The sequence below is a fragment of the Nipponia nippon genome, unplaced genomic scaffold (genome assembly GCF_047370975.1).
Source record: "Nipponia nippon isolate SJK-2023a ecotype South Korea unplaced genomic scaffold, ASM4737097v1 scaffold_4, whole genome shotgun sequence".
NCBI lineage: Eukaryota > Metazoa > Chordata > Aves > Pelecaniformes > Threskiornithidae > Nipponia > Nipponia nippon.
This window is the reverse complement of record NW_028262358.1, coordinates 20,476,239-20,497,116: the sequence shown is the minus strand read 5'-3', so window position 1 is coordinate 20,497,116 and position 20,878 is coordinate 20,476,239. Positions and strand designations below refer to the sequence as shown.

General features: G+C 43.6%; 1 protein-coding gene across 3 annotated transcripts in view; it reads right to left on the bottom strand.

Annotated features, from left to right (window-relative positions):
* The window catches only part of CAPN8 (calpain 8), a 30,599-nt gene extending 9,764 nt beyond the window's left edge, over positions 1 to 20,835 (bottom strand). For 2 of the 3 annotated variants that reach the window (XM_009472524.2, XM_087773828.1), the window contains exons 1-11: positions 20,373 to 20,824; positions 17,510 to 17,579; positions 9,711 to 9,829; positions 8,499 to 8,632; positions 8,022 to 8,190; positions 7,041 to 7,124; positions 6,155 to 6,240; positions 4,715 to 4,789; positions 3,567 to 3,727; positions 2,686 to 2,861; positions 676 to 687 (exon numbers count right to left, since the gene is read on the bottom strand). In XM_009472524.2, the coding sequence (XP_009470799.2) occupies positions 676 to 687; positions 2,686 to 2,861; positions 3,567 to 3,727; positions 4,715 to 4,789; positions 6,155 to 6,240; positions 7,041 to 7,124; positions 8,022 to 8,190; positions 8,499 to 8,632; positions 9,711 to 9,829; positions 17,510 to 17,579; positions 20,373 to 20,609 (1,323 nt within the window). In that variant the 5' untranslated portion in view covers positions 20,610 to 20,824. Of the gene's footprint in view, positions 1 to 675; positions 688 to 2,685; positions 2,862 to 3,566; positions 3,728 to 4,714; positions 4,790 to 6,154; positions 6,241 to 7,040; positions 7,125 to 8,021; positions 8,191 to 8,498; positions 8,633 to 9,710; positions 9,830 to 17,509; positions 17,580 to 20,372 lie in introns of all 3 variants that reach the window. The other variant, XM_087773829.1, reaches the window with a different exon arrangement.
* Between the last annotated feature and the right edge of the window lie 43 nt (positions 20,836 to 20,878).

The window sequence follows — 20,878 nt, the reverse complement described above, 5'->3', positions numbered from 1 at the left end:
TTCATTTTCCCTTTGCATCTGCAAGGCTGTTAAAAGAACACAGTTAATTGCTACATGACCACACATTCATTTACTGAGAGAGAAGAAAAGGGCTGAAAAGCCAAGGAAAAATTGGCAGCACAGGCTGCTGGACCTTAGTAACGAGTATAAGCTATTCCTACTGCCAGACACCCCTGGGGTCTCTTTCTTCAGGAATGAAAAGTCTCTTTACCTCTGTATTGACACCTGGGAGGATTAGGAAAGGTTGAGCGGGGTTTGTTCATTACCAGGAGCCCCAGCTCAGAACTATAAAAGGAATGGATCCACAGAGTTTGGCATTTCTTCAAAACAACATTAGCTACATTTTCGCAATTTTAGAGCGCAGAGACCCTGTTCTGCTTTCACCTGTACTAAATAGACAAATGCTGACCTCTATTATACAAACTTAGCGGAAGCCAAATTTCAACAAGTATAAACGAAGTCAAGATTGGGACTCAGATGTCTGTAATAAAACCTTGTGCCCCAGTCATTTGGAAGTGGTTATTCAGAACTTCAGATATTGGTCCAGTGATCCAAGAATAAAGCTCTCCAGAAGAGCTATCATTAGTAAGGAAGAAGTCTTCCTGGTAGCTAAATTCTCCAGTGCAACGGAGGTGCCCATCTAGAGGCTAGAAGTCTTCAGCAGAGACTACATACCTCCTGAGGAATCTGGAAGGAAGAGAAAGAGCCGATGTTAAAGGGCTGCTACATACCCGCATCTATCATTGGGGGGGGGGGGAATCAGATAAAGCCTCCTTCAGACACCTTTTTTCATTTTCATTTACAACCACATATTGTAGTATCATTTATACATTAAGTTCTAGTTTGTGCTAGAGCTATTGAAAGGAAAAACAGGATCTTCATCCAGAGGAATCTATACAACATTTAATTGCTTTTCTCCTGATATGGTGTTGTAAATGATACTATTGGTTGGAAATATTTGGGTAAGCCTTTAAATGTTCAGTCAGGAAAGTCAAGTTAACCCCACTTTGTTAACCAAAAACAAACTGAGAATTCATTACAGCAGACCTAAAATCTACTGGTCTACCGTTAACTGGAATATGATGAAAATATAAGGCTACTGTCACTAGCAATCTGCCTAAGGATGATGAGATTGTTGTAAGGCAATTATAACAAGTAACAAATTTCAAGATGTAGCCCTTCCTAAATTAACTAAATTGCTATGTTAATTTGTACCTCCAAATATAAGGTAGCTTTTCCAAAAACAATTAGTTGTCTTGAGAGCACAGATTCCAGTGAGATTCAAAGAGAGTGTCCTCCCAAGTCCCAAAAGAGCTTTTGAAAATATTGCCCATACAATGATTCTGGGGCATGAGTTGTCCCCCTGAGACCTCAGGTCTTTTTCCTTATAACCAGCATACTAGAAGGTCAGGAGCTCAGTGATGGGCACACTTACAGTTATTGTCAGTAGGCAGTTTGAGCTACATGACTTAAAAGCTCTGCAGGGCAGGTAGACTTGAACATACGTCTTTTCACCTTCTCCTGCACAGAGATCTGCTTTAGGTCATCATCCATGCTGTCCTAACTGGACCTCCTCAGCCACAGCATCAGCTGCAATGATGTAAACCTACAGCAGTGTGTGACCCAAGTAACTTGGATCATAGCTGGATGTCTACGTGAGACGACTTAACAGCTATGTCTTTCAAAAGAAAGTCTTCATCTTGTTAAGAGTCACCAAGTCTACCCTACTATGGAAAAGATCACAGAGGAGACAGATGGGATGAAATAGATGTAAAGCACAAAAGCTCTGCTAACTTCTCCAGGGTTGTACTGTGACATGAGCAAACATCCTTAATGTGCAAATTCAGGATGCCAATAGGCCAGGGTGCTTGGCACCACGCAGATGGCAACTCAGAAATGTGCTCAGTCAGAATCATTTGTGTACACAGAGACTTAGGCACTAGGGAAAGCCTTTGCTAGTTTTGAACCATCCTGCACAAGATATATTGGCAAAAATCAGCCATTCCCATCTGCTCCCACCTGTGCTGGTTAATGATCTTCATCCAGTGAAATCTATACAACATTTAATTGCTTTTCTCCATATATGATATTGGGAATAATACTGGCTGGAAATTTTTATATTTGCTTCTCTCCCCTCACATCACAGAAATTAGAGGGGACACTGCAGATTTTTTCCCTGCATTATATTTTTAGAGACAGAAGCAACACTCAGAGAATCAGAAAAAAAAAAAAAAACTAAAAATTACTGAACCAGAACACTAGCATGGTAGACAATGAATCAAAACAATTTTCAAATGCAAGGGAAAAATAATAAAAAAAAAGAAAGTGACTACTGAGCACTAACGATAGGCTGTAATCAGAAACACTTAACTGGAATTGCCAGGCACCCTGAGTCTGCCCCCATTCAGATTTTGTAAGAGAAGGCTGTCAATGAGACTGTTGCTACATTATTGCCTCTAGTTTTACACTGCTCTCCTGTTAAAGTGGGACAAAACCTGAGGCTGAATTTATCTGAATCTTCCCATATTACATAGGTCAGGAAGAAATGAGAGATGGATTTGAATCATCTTGCAAAATCCAGTTCTTATTGAAGTGTAGTGCTCAATGTCAAGATGTAGCACATTGCCAATTTTTTCCAGTGTAACAGAACAGGGAACAAAGCCTTTAACCACGAACAAACTTTACCTGATAGAGCGAATAACCAATACTAAGCAGAGCTTCTCCCATTTTCTTCTGTCTCCTGCGGTTCTTCTGCATCAACCCCACCAGTACAGTACAGCACGGCTCATTCAGACTCCCTTCATGGTCATCATCTGGTTCGTCCAAACGGATTTTAAACTGGGGATTAGTCCAGTATGTCGCTAAGAATTCCCAAGGCAAGACAAAAAGGAGGAGATTTTGCTGTCATTGTAGCCAAGATGGCTGTCACTAGAATTACAGAGAATATCTCTTTGGAAGGACTTTTGCCTGGAGTTTTTCCAGTCTTTTGCATTAGGTTATACGTTTTTATGTTTTCACAGCTATGCTGAATATCAGTTGGATCCATGGCAAATCAAAGCGCCAAGGTATGTTCTGGGGAGTAATGACCAACAGGGAGGAGCTGATATGGTTAATTCCAGCCAGTCATTTATCTCCAGAAAACGTCCTTGGCCAAGGCTATTATTGTTGCAAGAGGACCAAATGCCAGACAGCCTCTCCAGAGGTCTAACCTGAAAATGAATAGGAAACAACACTGCCACTGAACTGTGACACTTTCCTGGCCTACCCAGTCCTTCAGAGGATTAGTCCAGTCAGTAGCAAAAGCCGTGTAAGCAGGAAAAGCAAACAGGAAAAAAAACCCGAATACAGCCATGAATTAACTGCTTAATGGGTTGGTAATCCCCCACGAGGAAATAAGTGTGAATTAGATCTTGGTTTAGGCTGCCAAGCTTTTGCTTACTATCTAAACCCTGCAGAAAGAGCTGCACCTCCAAGCCCTTCCCACCGAAGCCCCCTCTGTTTCACAAGTATTTGTTTTGATTGTTGTGTTGGTATTTCACCAAGTGCCCACTTGGCCGGGTCTCCACCTTGGTAGTTCTGGCAGCCCCCAGCAGTCGAACCCCGTCGCCACTGTCCATTAAACAGAATCATGTCCCATTTATTGACCTCGTTGCTTGTCAGCGTGTCGGGAGTCAGGTTGCAGATCTCAAGGCGGGTGAACTGCCTTTGAAAATCTGAAAACGCCATCCTGGTGCACAGAAAGACCAGAGTTAGTCCATCAGCCTGCAACAGTTAAGGTGAGTGGATGTCTCTCCCAACCCAGCAGCAAACATTGGTACTACAGAGCTGCCCCATTTAATTGAACTCTGAAGCTTGGAACTGGCTTTTGGGAAACAAAATTTCCCACTCCCTGAATGAGCTGTATCTCCTGGAGGCAGTTCTTCTCAATGGCTGTTACACATTATGGGCTCAGTCATACCATTTTCTGTCATGCCCAGCCATGGGCGATCCCTCATGGATCATACTTCATAAGTAAATTCACTAAAATGGGTGGAACAAAATGTGCAAGGAGATGCCATTTAATGGGAGTAAGAGTTGGCCCTTACGAAAGAGTCACTCCGTAGAAAAATGGTCTCAGTTTGTGTTTTAACTCTATCATTAATGTTTGTTTTTACCATTCCTAGTAGGTTTGCATGAGTGACAGACCTTGATCACTTCATGCCGCAAGCAGAGGTCTGTTCTCATTTCTCAGTGCCTTATGGCGCATATAGCTGATTGCACTGAAAGATGGTGGGCATTTATCTTTTCAGTCTAGGAGAGAGTGACATGGATTCAGTACTGATCCATATAATCAGCTAACTGGGATGGGCTTTGCATTAGGTCTGGGTAAACAGACTTTTCCCAAGCTGGTAATCTAAACTTTTTCATTAGTGTGTAGCATTTAGGCAAAAAAACAAACCTCAAAATACAGAGCAGCTGAGGTTCATTCTTGCCACCTCATTAATTTTATTACCATCTGGTCTCTATACTTTGGATAAGCACCGAGTTATGCAAGCTCTAATAAAAGGTAATATTTGAATGGGAAGGGAGATAAACAAGAGGCTAACAACACACACATGTCATTATTAACCCCCTTGGTGCTGGCAGTTTCTCTCCATCCAACTGAAAAGACTGCTTAAAAAGCATACATGCACATAAAATGTCCAAAAGATTAAGCTAACTGAATGATTCTCACCAAAACTCTCCATCATCTACTTGCTTATCCAGAGCCTGTTTTACTTTGGGATCAACGTAATTCCATTCAGGAGCACTGCAGACAAAGCACAAAAGCAAGCTGTTCAGTTGTTGTATTTTATTCTACAAGATCAGAGAGTTAGGCTCTGTCTTCGGTTACAGGTGATAAAGGAGTATGTATTTCAACAACTAGACCTTCTGCCCCTCCCAATGGCAGAACACACTGCAACCTGACTATACAGGGCTGGAATCAGACTGCAACCGTATTTGCAACAAATAAGCCTTAAATTGAATCATCGCTGCCAGGTGCCAGGATGTACAAATATTGCAGACTGGCTGGATTAGGTAACACACAGCCTGAAAGTCAGGCAGAGCTTCTCCATTGTAAGATTTGTTGGGATGCCTGATAATCTCCCTAGGGAAATGATACAAGCACCACTGTTGGGGTCACCAAAGAACAAGAAAGCAAAAAGGTGGGATTAGAAAATGTACTGCAGAAAACAGCATTGCTCCTTTCCCATTCTGATGTTACTGTGCAGCCAGCTGGATTCTGCTCTGATCTGCTCCCCCGTGACGGTGCAGTTCTGCACCTGCCTCAGCAGGGCTGTCCCATGGTAAAACAGGTGCAAGACAATCAGGATATGGCACATGTGCATGCCTGAAGCACCTTATCTTGGGGCTGAGCAAAACAGCTCTAATAAAGGTAAGAATAATTCTAATGTTTATCTCTGGTTTCTATCCTTAAGTGTTATACAACATCAGCACCGGTATTGCAGTCAGTCCGGACAGGAAACTGAAATCTCAAAGTATTGCGTGAAAAAACGTCATGGCCCAAATGAAAGTAGAATTTATGCCATTCTAAATATAAAAATAAAAGAGGTGTTGTCACTGCCATTCTCATGAGGTTCCAAGGTAGTTGAAGCCCAGACAGTTTCTGATAGATTTTCAAACTTCTGGGTCCCTAGCTTAGTCAACATCCCCATTTTTTCAAGATTCTCAATTAAAAACCAAATACTGGTCTGTTTTAGAGCACAGAAACCTTAGAGTTGAAGCAGAGGCACAACGGTTTAGCCCTGCTGTATTTCCCAGGAATGAGATTGGTTTGCATATCCTACTAAGGTCCTGGCACCATCAGTAGGATCAATCTGAGAAAAGTCATCTTGTAAAATAACATGGATATGGCTTGCATTGGGCTGCTCACAATTAAAACGTTGGCAGGTCTCTTATTAGAAAGCTCTGCCTGAGGCAGGGAAGAATGTCTGCTGGGCAGAGCGGATCAATATCTAACCTTGCTAATAAATTAATAGTGTTTTATTCCAACTGATTTAGTACCTCTCCTAAATGCGCTTTGTGATTGGATTAACTGCATAGTCCCAATTTAATTTATAAAAGATACCAAAATACACTGAAGAGACAGAAGCAGGGGCATATAAAAACCTACTTATCACTCCAAGCTCCAGTCCATTCCACTTCACCCCAGGGATTTCTAAGCCTCATTAGTTTCTCTGGCCGTCCTCGGTAATATACCTAAAAGATCCACAACAGAACCTGAGCACTTCCATTATTCCAATCATCACAGGGCAATTGCTTTTCAGGCAGGATAAAACATGATTTGTACTTGAGTGATGCAGTCTATTACAATTTGCAATAGTTAAAAGACACCTAGATGCCTTCCACCCTTATTTTACATTATCCTGTGCCACCAAGTGAGCCATTAGCTGCAGCACTCACCATTTCATATAATGACAGCAACCTGCACGGAAAAACATCAGCTACAAAACAGCAGAATATCTACATCCTCAAAAGCAGGAGACGTCGCACAATACAGCAAGGTTGGAAAGAGGTTATTTGGCATGGACACCTCTGTAATGATTCCAGTTTCAGAGGAGCAGAAGTATATAGAGCTCACTGTGGAGGTGATACTAACAGAGGGGTTAATGAAAGAGGCTTTTACCCCTTTCCCATTAACGCTGATTGGCAAAGTCCACGCTCCCACCTCATGCAGTAGGAACACATGGGGAAACAGCTGCCTCCTCTCCTGTTTCTCCATTCCATACCCTCCATTTCAGCAACAGCTTGGCCCACCTTTACATTTTGTATTCCAGTCTCTTGGTACAACACAAGTTGCAGACTGCACAGTTTACATTACCAGTACAGAGGTTTCAACCCAAGTACTACAGATACTTTTTTTTTTTGTGTGTAAAAGGATGCATAAGGTAGCAACATTTTTATTTGGTCAGTCACAGAAAGACATTAGAGAGTTGAAGGCACTGCAGTAGTGCAACCCCAAGCTGTTTTGTATGATGGTCCTGAAGAGGCTGGCTTACCTCTTCTGCTCCAGTGACAGAGTAAGCATGTCCCTTTACCAGCTTCAGACTTGTGATTGCTTCTATTTGAGATGCAGTAGTTATCTGGGGCAATAAAAGTATACACATTTAGGACTATATGTTGTGTACAAACACAGCTTTCATGAGCAAATTAATACAGGGGAAGATATCCAAAGTGGTATGCACAATGAATATCAATATTCCTGATGCAAAGTGTATTAAATAGAGGTGAAATCCACAGCAAAAGTTCTCCTCCACAGTTTCATGTCCCTAAATATGCAGTCCTAGCACAGCAGAAGTTCAAGAACATACAATGAAATCTAAATCTAAATCCAATTCCCAGCTCAGGTAACAGATCCAGTCACCTGCAAAGACGTGTTCATGTGAGTTTGGCTCTAGCCTGCCTCAGCTGAGATCCAGCATATCAAAATTTCAACTCTGGTAATCCTATATGCCATGAACCAGGATTTTAAACAAGATAATAAAACAGGATGTGAAAGGTGTGTAGTTTCCAAAACATGTACAAACATCATCTGTAACTTGAGAGAATTTGTATTACTGATGTCAATAATCTTTAGGATTGAAAGCCAAAGCCAGAATCAGACTACAGGCTACAACAAAGTATCTCAAAGAGTTTGTCTCTGGCAGTTGCATGTCTGGAGCTGAAATTACACAGAATTTTAATGAGAAAAGATATGCAGAGAACGAAAATGGAGTTCAGGAAGAGCAGTCCCCAGTTCATGGCTCAAAGTATTATCACAGGCTGTGTTGTAAAAAGGGAGGCATGACACAAGTTGGTTATTCAGAACCTCATCCAAAGTTTTTTATAACTGAAATCAATAAAAGTCTCCCATTACTTGTACTATGCTTTTAATTCAGACCTTCCTACCTATGTCTAACATTGGTCCGAGCTTTTGTTACAATACAGACCAGAGCCCTGAGAATAGGAGCGAGGAGAGGAAAGCAGTGGCAGTCTCTTACATCAATGGAACAGCCAAGCAACGACCCAGCTCTCAGAGCCTTCTGGATGATTTGGTACAGGTTTGAAGGAGCCCTCCGCAGCTCATAGGACTCAGAGATGCCTCCAGTAAAATCCTCAAAGCCCTCCATGGTGGACCCTCCTGTAAGAGCTTCATAAGAGCCATTCAACCTGTGGGGGAGATGACAAGAGTTATATAAGGGGCCATCTCCACTTGTAAGCATTGGGACTGAAGAAAGAAGGGTTCATAATTTAGTATCTCTCGTTCTGTGTGATCATCAGTGCAACCTGGGGCACCAGAAGTAAAGCCCCTTGAAACAGACGGTTGGCAATACCCTTTATGGACCTAGAGGAAACTGTAAATAATGGGTGGAACAGAGGCTGCATTTGAGTGAAGTGCGTGGTGTCTAACACCACAACCGCCTGGGCAGTCAACTTCTGCAAACCCAGGAGCGCTGCCTCCTGCTCAGCCACCATACTTGGCATAGGCCTTCTCCAGCAGCGCGCTCCAGAACTCGTTGCCTTCCTCCGAGTGCACGAAGACCAGCTTCCCGTTCTTGGTGGGCAGCCTGTCGTCCACCACGACGTCCACCCACTCCCCGTACTGCCAGAACTGATGAAAAGAAGAAAGGAAAACATGATGAGGGCTGCTGTGCTCCAGACTACCATCATCCTACCCCTTCACCTGTCATCAGCTCCCCCTGGGTAAGTCACTGCAAGGTTTCATTCCCATGTTGGACTCCTCTCCCTTGTAATAGAGGCAAACTCTTCCCAGCACTGAGCAGGCTTCTTAATGCTGTATTAAATTTTGCTGATAGGTAATATTAACAGCAACTTGTTGCACAGAACATCTAGAACACTGTGCTCCATGCAGAGCTTACATGGTGGAGAGTCCAGAAAGCTAGTGTGTAGACAGGATACTCTAAAGTCTCTTTTAAGGTCCAATCCACTGGAAAAAACAGCAATGCCACTGTAAAAATGATGCAAGGAGAGGTCACCCACAGGGAAGCACTCAATAGTGCTAATCCCTTCTGAAAATACTGGGAAATGTGTGAAACATTGCTAATGCTAATTTTTTGCCCAGACACTAGAAACATTTACTCCACAATTTGATGCAGTCCTGAAAGGAAAGAAGGTAATTCAGACAACCCCACTGCTGAGATGAGCTAGTGGAAGAGAGAGGTATGTGCTCTATAACATCTGTCCTCACCAAAACACCTCCTTTAGCTTTGCAGAGTGAATCCATACTGCTCACACCTGAGCCTAACCTCTAGTCAAAGCAGGCTGCCTCTGTTGCAACACAGGGGGTCTGCAGGCAAGGAAATCCAGACAAAGGAGCAAGGAGGGAGGGGAAGGAGGAGAAACTGCATCAGCCTGAATTTACTCTTGACAGTTGGCAGTGACAGAGCTTGACTTGACTCACATGGCATAACAGTTTGTCTCAGTTTACAGAACTGTATAACTCACCAGAGCCCTATCAGCTCTAAGACAGCAGAACCTAGCCAGTGAGCAGGTGGCACATAATATTATTTAACTATGTTCTTCTTTTCTTCCCTCCTTCCCCCCCACCAATTTCACTTATACCCTGTAATTCTTGAATATTTAGCCTGTGCCAAGCACAAAAAAATCTGCTTTTAGCTAAATACTAACATTTTCCTCTTTTATTCTAAATACTCTGATCATATAGGTACCTGGAAATGAAAGATCCCAGCATAGTCCTTCTGGAAACTCTGAGCCTTGGGAACAACGCGGTACAGAACCTCTGGATTCAAAGTGAGAGATGCAATGGCAGCTAGGAGCCAGCAGTCACCTAAAAACACACACGTTACAAGGCAGAAAAGTTAATTAATAAATAGGGATTTGCTGAGCTGATCCTTACACCATTACATAACACTCCCATCTAGACTAAAATGCCAGCATTAAGTGCTTTGCAAGGTCCTGCCAGACTCAGCGTTGGTTCAGCAATCCATTCTTGTGTTATTTATCTCTTTTGCTCATTTTCTACTCACCCAGATCACATAGGTATCTTGGGGTCTCTGAAGCTTGTTAATGTCCTCAGGAAACCAAGAACATAGCCAGAGAAAGAAAGCTTTTGAGGTATGTGGGTTGCAAAGCCTGGCCAGACAGTAGAGAGTTAATGATCTGCAGTACTTTAAGTAGACCCAAGCCACCACACCTGGGAGAGGCAAGGGCTTATAAGGTGTCCAGAAGAGGGCAAAAGCTCTGGGTTGACAGAAGGGTAGTGAGATCTCCATTCCTATCTTTTGGAGAAGATTTGATGAATAGCAGGAACTTTTGGATAGCTATTCCTTCTTAGCCCTTTCTTTGAAGGTCTGAATTTGAACCAGCACTTAACAGGTATTGCTGCAGATTTGCCTGTGAGTCTAGTGGAAACTGAAGTCCCCTAGGAACTCTGCAAGGAGGTGAGTCCTTTCTCTGGCCCATTCCTTGTCCTGGAAAGGACAGGCATGCCCAGCCTTTGCTGGAGGCTGGGTGTCTCGCAGCTCAAGCTGTTTGCTGGGTTACCTGCTTGTTGTGGATTGGAGGCTGGGTAAATGGAAGCCTCAATGACACCAAAGGTGGTGTGCCTGGGAAACTCAGTGACTCATGGGTTTCTTACAGCATTTGCATACTGCAAGCAGTAGGAAGAACTTCTGTGGTTCTGTGTTATTTCTGAGATGTGCAGAAAGTCTAGGAAAACAAAGCTCTCATGAAGGTACTAACACTTTCCTGGTTCCCTGTGGATTATCTGTGCCAAGACATAGTTTCTTTGTGCAGGTGCATATTCTGCAGAAGGAATTGGCATAACAGCTCTTGCTTCAGTGGAAATAAGCTAACAGAGAAACAAAGGAAAGAGTTTAATCTGTAGCATGATTGAATATCTTAGAGCAGCACTTTACTCTTTGTATTGACTTGAGCTTTATGATTTAGTGCCATGATGAATATAATTGTAAAAGTAAGATACAGGGACTTGAGAAACACCTATAAAGAAGTGCCCCTGGTGTGATGACCTGTAAGCACCTGAGCTGGCTGATCTGATATGGGTGCAAAACTGTGATCCACCCAGTGTGCCAGCCCAGGCATTTCCAATGAGGAGGGAAAACCTAGTATTAGTATGTGAGGTACCACTTGAGTCTTTCTTGAGGATTGATCTTTGTTATGCTGGCTGCCACATTCAGGAAAGAGCATTTAAGCTGGAAGGGAGTAGAAAATCTTGGATTACCTGCTTCTTCCCATCCAGCTGCATTTCTTATGAGAAGAGGTTAAAAAAAGCTTGTCCTGCTCTTCCTGCGCAAGTGAAGTTTGAAGAGGAAGTGTGAGGCAGGTTAAATGCTACTTTGCAGAAAAGCTGTTTGAGCCAAGAGCTCTTACTTGAGAGATAAGATTTCCCTTGCAGAAGAAAAGATAAAATAAAAGGGTTGTGAGGTGCTTAAATTGGAAAGAGGAAAAAGTTGCTGCTGTGCATATAGAAAAGAGAGTCCAAAAGCCTCAGCCTCTAGAACAATGAGCAAAAGCCTTCTCGAGATCATCTTCAGCCTAGCTCTCTTACAAATTACTTTTCATTCTGTGGGAGAGGGTTTAATTTGCTGGCCTGAAAGGTTCCTCCCAGCCTTAGGTACCTATGTATAAAACAAGCAAAACTGGGAGAGCACAAGGCAGGGAAAAAAGGCTTTAAGAACCTCCTCTTCCAAGAAAATGTAGATGCAGGAAAACATGAGACTGTAGAACACTCAGACCTGCTTTGTATCTATTTCTTTGAGGCTTTCCTTGGTACAGGTGTATGCCTTATGCTGTTATAACTTCTGCTTTTGCATGGAAAGGTAGAAATAATGGTGATAAATCTGTGGAATGGCTCTTCAGAGGAGGCAGGTGAAAAGGTTAGAACTGAAGTCCTCATTTTTTCAACTACCCCAGATTTTCTTGCTGCCCTAGCTGTTCCTGGCATGCTGTGAAGAATAGAGTATTTCTGAAAAGGTGGCAGGGTGGGAGTCCTGATGTCCCTGTTGTGCCCCACCACCCCCGGTGAGATCAAAGAAGGTCTGTAGCAGTGACAAGTTGGTGCTCTCCCAATGTGCAACATCTGGAAGAGTTTCCTCTTCCTGGTCCAGGCCAGATTTTTACAACCAATGAAGGGGAAACTACTCTGGGCTTTGCTGAGGATGGTGTATGTTTGATGCACAATTAGGCAGAAGAATCAGTGAAATGAGAGGGGTTTCCTTAAATACCTTATTTACTTCCCTGACTCAGAACTAAACAATTGCAGAATCTCATCCCCATAAGATGCCAAATGCAGCGTGAAATCCTTTACAGCTATCTTATAGTACGAATTAACTTCTTAGCATCTGGGAGAGTGAGTGGCATTGGCGCTTCTGCCTCCCACAAGCGTGCCATGCAATCTAACCTCCAGGGGAAGCATTAGGAGCAAGTCTGCTCAAACCGTGTCTGGAAAGAATTGTATTGGAAGAATTGCAGTGGTGAACTTGGCCTTAAAAATAGCTATGCCTGCCTTGAGCAATGCAGACTTCTGTCTCTAAACCTTACTTGGGGGCCTAATATCAGCTTGTGGCTGAACAAATATTAACTGTGCCCTCCAAAAGGAACGAGCTGGGAATTGGCTGCTGTGCAGTAACTTGTTAAAAAGGAAGGTTTGCATGGGGTGCCTAGATGCAGATGGTTTGGGGCCATCTTCTATATGTGAGCAACACATGACATTCAGGTTCTTGTGATATTGGCTTTAAGACAAATTAAAGAAGATGCAGAAATCTGTCCATACCAAGTAGCTTCTAGGATGGAGCCTAAACTGCGCAGGTTGCCTCTTACCATCTTGTACATCACAATGGGATCCTGGCCTATTAATAAGGTTTCACAGCCCTATTGGATAATATATTACTAGTTCTAAAAAAGTACAAGTTGACAGTACCTGTTCCTTTTTTTCAAAGTTCAATATCATTTTGCCAGCAGCAAATTTCAGAGTTTTTTTTGTGGTTGTGCCTACAGTATAGTGCAGCAGCATGAACTCCCTAGAAAGGCAGCTTATGTAGGACCACTCAAACATGTCCTGATTCAGCTGCAGGTTATGAGTCATCTTTCAAACTGTGAGGAAACTGTTTGATTCCCTTCCTAAAAAGTGAATTTTTTTTGGACGGAGAGGAAATGAAGCCAATTGGCCAATTAATTAAATATCTAATTAGAATGTATTTCCAATACAGTTATAGGGAGAAAAACGACAATATCAAAAAGCATTTCTGCTCACTGTATGCATTTGAAGTTGTAGTCTTTTAGTTTATAATAAGAAATTTTAAAAAAAAGTCTTCTCAGCATTAGCCCTGCAAGGTTAAATCACCTACAGGCACATACGCTGCTTTCTGCTCAGTCTCATATTTCATGAACAAAAGTTTCAGACAACTACAGTGTTTACCGCTGCTGAATGTGCTAAAAAGAAGCCAGCTTGATTCCTGGATCTGAAGCAATTTGTAATATTGGTAAAGTCCAATTCTTTTTTTTTTTTTTTTAAGTTGAGGTAAGAAATTCTGACCTTCAGTTTGTGGTGGAAAGGGTAAACATGAAGCCTAGCTGTGCCTAGCTCTGTGTGTATACATATATATACATAAATATATATGTACACACACACATGATCTTGGAGAACTATTTTGCCTGTTAGTGTACTTGAAATACAATCACTCGCTGCTCACAGATGTACTGAGATGGCTTGTGTTCTCAGTGCTATGCAGGCACCTCCTGGTTTTCAGAGATAATCGAATTGCTGCAGAGAACACCGAATCCTTGGTGACCTGGGAGCTGAGCAACTCCTCTGTATTGATGATGTTTACCCAAGCGCGCTGCACTCAGAGGCCATAAAATAAATGAGAAATTTGATTAGTTTCAGTTGCCACAGAGCAGCACTCAGTTTCTGTTTAGCTACCATCAAAGTGTCTAGACACAGAGCATCTAAACTCTTTATTGACCTAGTGATGGTGAGTTTAAGCCCAAAGTCCAAGTGTCTGGTTCCAAGATCTAGCTAGACAGTACAGAGGTATTTCTGTCCTGACTGCACTCTGGCTTGTTGCTATTTCAGCAATGCCTGGTGTTCAGAAGGGACCCAAATACAATGCTGTGGCTCTTGCTTCCCGGTTTGTCAAGCAGATTTGACTCTCAGCTTTAGTCTCTGCTGGAAGCCCTTCTTCAGAGCTCATAGTACCTGGGGCATCCTACCAGACATCAAGGAAGCACTGATCCGCTAGCTTTACAATTTCTGGCAGTGCAGGCTGTTTCTGCTTTGAGATTTCTAAAGAAGGCTTCCTAAAGTTTTTTAGGAAGTAAATGTACAGAAAGGCAAAGGAGCACCCAGCAAAGGAATGGGCTTTCTTTTCTTTGGGATCTCAGAGTTATCAGTGAATGTGTTTTTTGAGATCTAGGGGATTTATCTCCTAGAACAAGGATCTCAAATACTCCCAGGGCCATGGGACTGAACATCAGAATGGCCATATATGAATGTCTATAGCAAAATAAGTGAACAAACCCAGTGCTATTAAGCACTCTACTGCCTACAGGAGCTCCAAAGGCTCCCTCAACAGATATCGGGTCTATCTCAGAGCTGTCAGGCTTTGGTTTGTTCTCCACCCTACCTGTAACCTTCCCAAATCTGCCCATAAGACAAAATGCACACAAAGCCCATGTAGGGTGGGCTCCCCAGCTGGTGTGAACTGGTGCATCTGCATTGGCTTCAGGGGACTTCAGGTGACAGCCCAGGCCAGGGGACCTGGAGTGTCTGGAGTACCCTCTGAGCCTTTACCACAAAAGGTGCCCCATGAATATAAATGGTGCAGATCTGGAAAGCTAATATTAAACTGAAAGGGTTTGAGTATGTTTTATATTCTTTAAATTAAAATTATGCCACTTGCTTCCTAAAACCTTCTGCAAACAATTCTGGAGTTAACTTATTCAGATAGCTGCAAGAAAACTTCATAAGTCACCTTTAATAACTAAGACTATGTGATTGCATTTCAAGTTGTTACTAGGCTATCAAAAAGATATGGTTCAAAGAACATTTAAAATATTTCAAGTCTTTCAAGTTCCCATCAAACTTCCCAAGCTGATATTCATCTAGCTTACACTGTTGTCAAAGAAATAAGTTTAATGGAGTGAGACTAACTCTGGGTTTTCTTGTTCCTTTTGTTCATGTAAACCCAGACCTGCAGTGTTATTTTTAAAAGAAAAGAAACATGTCAGAGAAGATTATTAAAAATAGGCTCTGTTTCCCTAAAGGACTTGTTAACGGGTCACATACATAGCTTATGTAAATATGTAATCAGGGTCTGTTTCAATAGAAGTGTTTTACATGAGGGCTTTAGTAACAAGGGCTTTGATATTCAAGGTATTGGATCAAATACCAAAAAAGCATAGTATGCCTCAGAGATGTAAAGCAAATACGTGAACGCTAAAAGGGAAGTCCCATGCCTATATTCTGAAGTTTATTTTTGTGAAGGTTAGAAGTGTGTAGAAGTGATTGTAAGCAGTCTTGCAGAAACAAATTGGATTATCTTTGATTATTTTTTCTTTGAGAGAGAGAGAGAAAAGGAAGCTCCTAACAAACTGAATCAGATATTGGGGCTTTTCTTCTAGGTTTAGGGGTTGCTTTCAGGACCAGCACTTGGGGTACTGCCCACCAAAGGCTGGCTTGGGAAAGCCCTGAGGCAGGCACCATCACCAGATTCACAGGAGGCTTTTGGGACCAGTTCTGTTGTTTGATGGATTTTTGACACTTCTCTCTAATGAAAGCCCATTTAGCACAAAGGACTGGGACTCCACAGAGACATTCAGGAGGTGGCAGAAATAAGAAGGGGCTCAGGGTATTTGCATTCAGTTTCTAGGCTTAACACAAATAATGCATTGACCTCTTCTAGTTTAAGAGCAGGTAATATTCTTCAGTCCTTTAGCTTGTAAACTATCAAGGAAAATGATGTTTTACTTGACACATATGATGGTTTTTCTTTTTATGCTATTATAGTAACTTCCCAAATTGGAGGTGACAAGAAATGGCGCTTTTATTACTTATCTGAACCTTTCTTCTAAAATACAGTAAGTGATTTCCCCATACTCTGTTCCAGCATCCACTGAATAAATATCCTGGAGCAAGTACATGATTGGGCATCTTATATTTAGCATTTGGAGCACAGACCCACACACCAGGGTATTTCTTACCAATTGCTTTAATGGTGCTGTGTTTACAGGACCAGCATTGGTATTATTTATTGCCAATGACTTGCAGAAATTGTTTGAATCTCATTTGCACAATGGATGGGCTAGAAGACCAGTAAGGTCAGGAGTACTGCAGTAAGCAGTGCAGGAGGGAGAAAGGCTGATTTCTCTGTGTCTAATCTATCAAATTCTCATTACAAGAGCTTCAGTCTTCTCTATATGTAGTCAGGAGAGGCTGCTGCTGCTCTCTTCTGGAGCTGGATCTTATCAGGGAGGCAGGCAGGGAAGAAGGCTGCTGCTGCAGCTATTCAAAGGGGGAATAAAGCCCCCTTACAGCTCCCTTCTGGCTGCTTGCATTAAGAGCTCTGCTTAGACAACAACAAGCATTGGAGAAAAATGGGCAAGAAAGTTTTGCTATGATGGAACTCCAGGAGAGGATGAGTGCTGTCTGAGACATCTCATCAGCGTCAGTCCCTAATTCAGGGAGCTGAGCAATGCTGCCTTTTTTGGCTGTGTTGGCACAGCGTGCCCAGTGCCTGGTCACTCCTGCCTCTGCTCGCAGCTCTACACCAAACACCGTACAAGCAGAAGAAGAATTCAGCATGAAGTCCTTGGAACAATTTGCTTGTTGTGGATGGTATTACAAAGTTTACGTGCTCTGTTCATATTTTTTTAACGATGCGATCCTTGTTTCTAACTCATGCCTGCAAGCAGACAGGCCATCCTGCTTGGCATGAAATGGCAAGTCATAGCCCCAGCCCCTGTACTAGACCAGTTCCTGCTCCTCTCCTTGGTTATTGTGTACTTGTTTTGCGTGAAACGGTGGCTAGAACTTGCTCCATCTCCCAGATAAAAATCCTCAATGGCTAGGCTACTGGGTGAAACTTTCCTGGTGTCCCTTGTCCCCTGAGTCTTTGGAGCCACTCTTGCTGGGATGGGCATGAAGCCCGCTCTGTTGCTTCAAGGCAAGTGCTCTCACAGTTAAGTTGGTGTTCAGCTCTGTCTCAAGAGGTGAAAAACAAGCCAGTCTTCTGCTCTGCAAAGGGATAATTAGCTTCCTACCTCCAAGAGACAGTTTGGTGTCTCCCAGGTTTGATAATGCTCTTACAAGCCTGTGTACACCCTGTCCCAGGCAGCAATGCTGGTGCGTGAGTCCCCTTCTTGGGTATCTGCCTCTCTCCATGCTATGTCTGGCAGATAGCAAATAAAATGGTCTGTGTATGAGGAGTTTTTAAATTAAGCTTCATTTTTTTTTTTCTTGCAAAACAAAATTCAGAAGTGCTGTACGTACCCAGCTCTCCTTGGCAGACATCTGTTCGAGTAGCTCCTCCAATTATAAACTGAGGGTTGGCGCAAAACTCCTGAAAAGACATATTTTCAAAGTATGCATCACCCTTTCTGGTCTGAAAAGTCCTTGTTTCTTGTTCATTGTTTCAATGTGGAGGTTCAAAAAATATTAAACACTTTCACCATTTCTTAAAAAATATATTGTTTGTCCTTTATCTGATTAATGTTGTATCAGAACAACATTGCCTTATTAAATTGAAAACTGCATGTATTTTTTGGAGGCAAATCCTGAAGCCCTTTGCTACTTGAGACTGCCAGTGATATAGGTGAGAATTTTTGCTGCTGTGGGGACGGAGGTGAAAATTCAGCCTCACCATTTACACCTTATTTTATCTTGCTGTGGTTTTGGCTCAAGCAGTGCAGATGAGTTTGTGACCATCACTGCTGGGTCTGACGCTGGAGCTGTGTTGAGCTTCCACTGCCACCGGCATGGAGGATGTTCGCCAACCCTGACCCTGCTTCCTGGGAAGCCAGCCACGCAAACGCTTTCATTAGTGACCCCCCCCCCGCTTCTTCCAGGCCCTTTGGGGCCAGCTGAGTAGGTTATGGCAACGACTGTCCCTCCTACCCCAACTCTGAGGCCTCCAACAATTCATGCCCTATATTAGGAAGTTAATATTGTCTCTCTAGAGGTAAAGCCTTCCCTTTCTCTCAAGCATTTTCCATGAGCTTCTGGACGGCAGCAAGGGGCAGTTTATAGGAAGCCTAACTTGGTGACCCGTGTTGATGAAGGCTTAGGCAGTTGCCCACTCTCCCAGAGAGCAGCCGTTGTCAGCTCTGAGCATCCCCATGTCACTGAGCCACGGAGACAGGGACAACTCAGGACTTGTGTGTGTGTGAGATGAAGAGCCAGTTTGTGAATCTCCTGTCGTAATAGGTGTGACCTCAGCTACATCCTTTTTGCTTCTGTGGTTATCCAGCTGGTCTGTCTCTGTGGACAGGAGTCAGGAGTAGGTTACCTACCACATGGAAAAGGTTTTGTGTTGGTTTTTCTCTCCTCCCTCCAAATTGGTGCACCTGGTGGCAGTCAGCTGTCTGTGACTTATTACTTGCCTAAGACACCTGTCCTTTCTGAGCCACTGCCAAGTGCCACATACACCTTTCTCACAACTGCATTTCCACCTTCTCTCTTTCTATAAACCCGCTGTTGAAATCAGAAGATAAGTCTTTGATGGCAGAGTCTCTAACCCTCACTGTCTGCAAACCATCAGTCACAAACCAAGGGGAGATGACCTTAGCAGTGGATATTTATTTTGCAGGGCACATTTCTCCAGCAGGTCTCTTCCAGATTGCCCACTGGGTCCTGCTGCCTGTTTCAGATGCAGGCAGGTAAGTGAACATTGATCCCATCAGCCTGCAATTGTGGGCAGTTTGCAGAGGGAAACTTGTCAGCTGTTTGAAAAAGCCCAAGCAATGAGCAGGGCTGTGGTCTCCAGCAGGTGTCATCTGCAGCCCACAGAAGCAGGTCAGATCCAGGTTCCTCCACAGGAGAGAAAAGCAGAGGGTTTGTCCCCAGCACATGTGCTTGTGCCACCTTGCAGCAGGGTTGGACTCTGCCCTATGGATAGGGACAAGCCAGTGGCTCCTGGTACTTGTGGGTTAAGTGTCCATAAAATGCTTGTGTCTCTGCTGAGTGCCAGGAGGGCAGAGAGGTCCCGCATGGGCAGGTCTCTGGCAAGCAGGGCTGGGACATTTAACCCTGCTGGATTTCAGCCCTTGGTCATTCCTGACCGCAGTACACTTGTGACTGTGCCTCTGCCTGCACCAGGCACAATGTTGTTCTTGCATGAGGAACCACAGTATAATTTAATGAGTTTTCTAAGGCTGCTGGTCTCCCAGAGTAGGCAAAGCCAAGAGATACATCCATGGTACTTGCTGCTGAAACATTCAGGTGCCAGAGTGAAGTGCTGATGGACAAATGGGGTTGCCAAGGTAAAAACTTGGAGTTATTAAACCTGCAAGCTTCCGTTTCTCACTTCTCGGAGCAGGGGGGCAAGAATCTAAGCCTTGAAATTTTCCCTTCTTCTCCCGTTCTCCTTTCCCCAATCAGAGGAAGGTAAGCTTGTTCGGGGTTTTTTTGCTTCCTTCCCCTTTTTTCAATTGTTCTTGATGTTGCAAGGAGGGGCAAAATGACAAAGGAGGAGCAACGTAGAGACAGAAAAAAAATGACTGAAAAATGAAAGTGAAGAAAAATCTCTGAAGCCCTGATTTTGTGGCTTTAAAAAAGTTCAGCATCTAATCTTTCCTGATGAAAATGACTATTTTTAAATTAAAGGCCATTTATAGGACATATACATTTTGGTAATAACAGTTCCAGTCAGTTGCTTTTTAACTGTTATAGGTGGCTTCAAGTGAGGCACAGGATTTTATTTAAGTATTAGCCTGACTTCCTGAAGTGCCCAGTGGCAGGACCACAGTGTAGGTACCATTACAATTGATGGTTGATATCTCCTGGGGTGCCCTGCGCTCTGTCTGGGTACACGTGGGGTGTTTGCATCCATCTCTGGATCGTACCCTGGTCTTTTTAGCTCCGTGGAGCTGGGATGGACAGAGAGGAAGCAGGTTCCCATGAAGCAGATATAGGATTCCTTGCTTTATAATGGGCTTAGAAGATGTTGATTTCTTTTTTTCCACCCCGTTCTCAACCTTGCTTCTGCTAACCACGGAGTTAAAGCAAGACAGAAGGAAAAACCAAAACATACAGGAATAGTAGATATCAAGGTTCACCACTGATTTAGCATGGATGTTCAGGTGGGCTTTGATTAGATCTGAACCCAGTAAAACAGGCAGTTATAAAGCACTCTTACCGTGGGGCGCTTCCAGATTATCCCCTGGGTTTTGAGGGAGTACGGTCCCAGGTCCTGGTAGCCCAGCACGGAAGGACAGGCTGGGAACTCCTCATCCTTGAATAGGGTGCCAGCCTGAAGACACTGCTGTTTCAGGGCTTCGTAGTCCTGCTTCAGATACTTGATGGCATTCCTGTTGGATCCCAGCCCGTCCGCAGCCGCTCTGTCTTGGCACAGCTTCGCCGCGACCCTGGACATGCCTGCCCACCAGCCTGCTCACTGGCGTGCAGCGCAGCTCTGTCGTTGCCTCCTGGGCAAGAAGAGGTGAATATAGGCAGGTAGCAGGCTCGAGTGAAGCCAGGGGTTGCCCTACACTCTCCAACAGCCCTGGAGGGAGGAGGCACCAGAAGTGCAAATATGTACCCGAGATGTACCTGAGAGACGCAGGCAGGGAGCTGGCAGGGCCGCAGCTGGTGCTGCTGGGACTGTGGGCACTGCCTTGTACTACTCCCACGTTATTTGCTTAA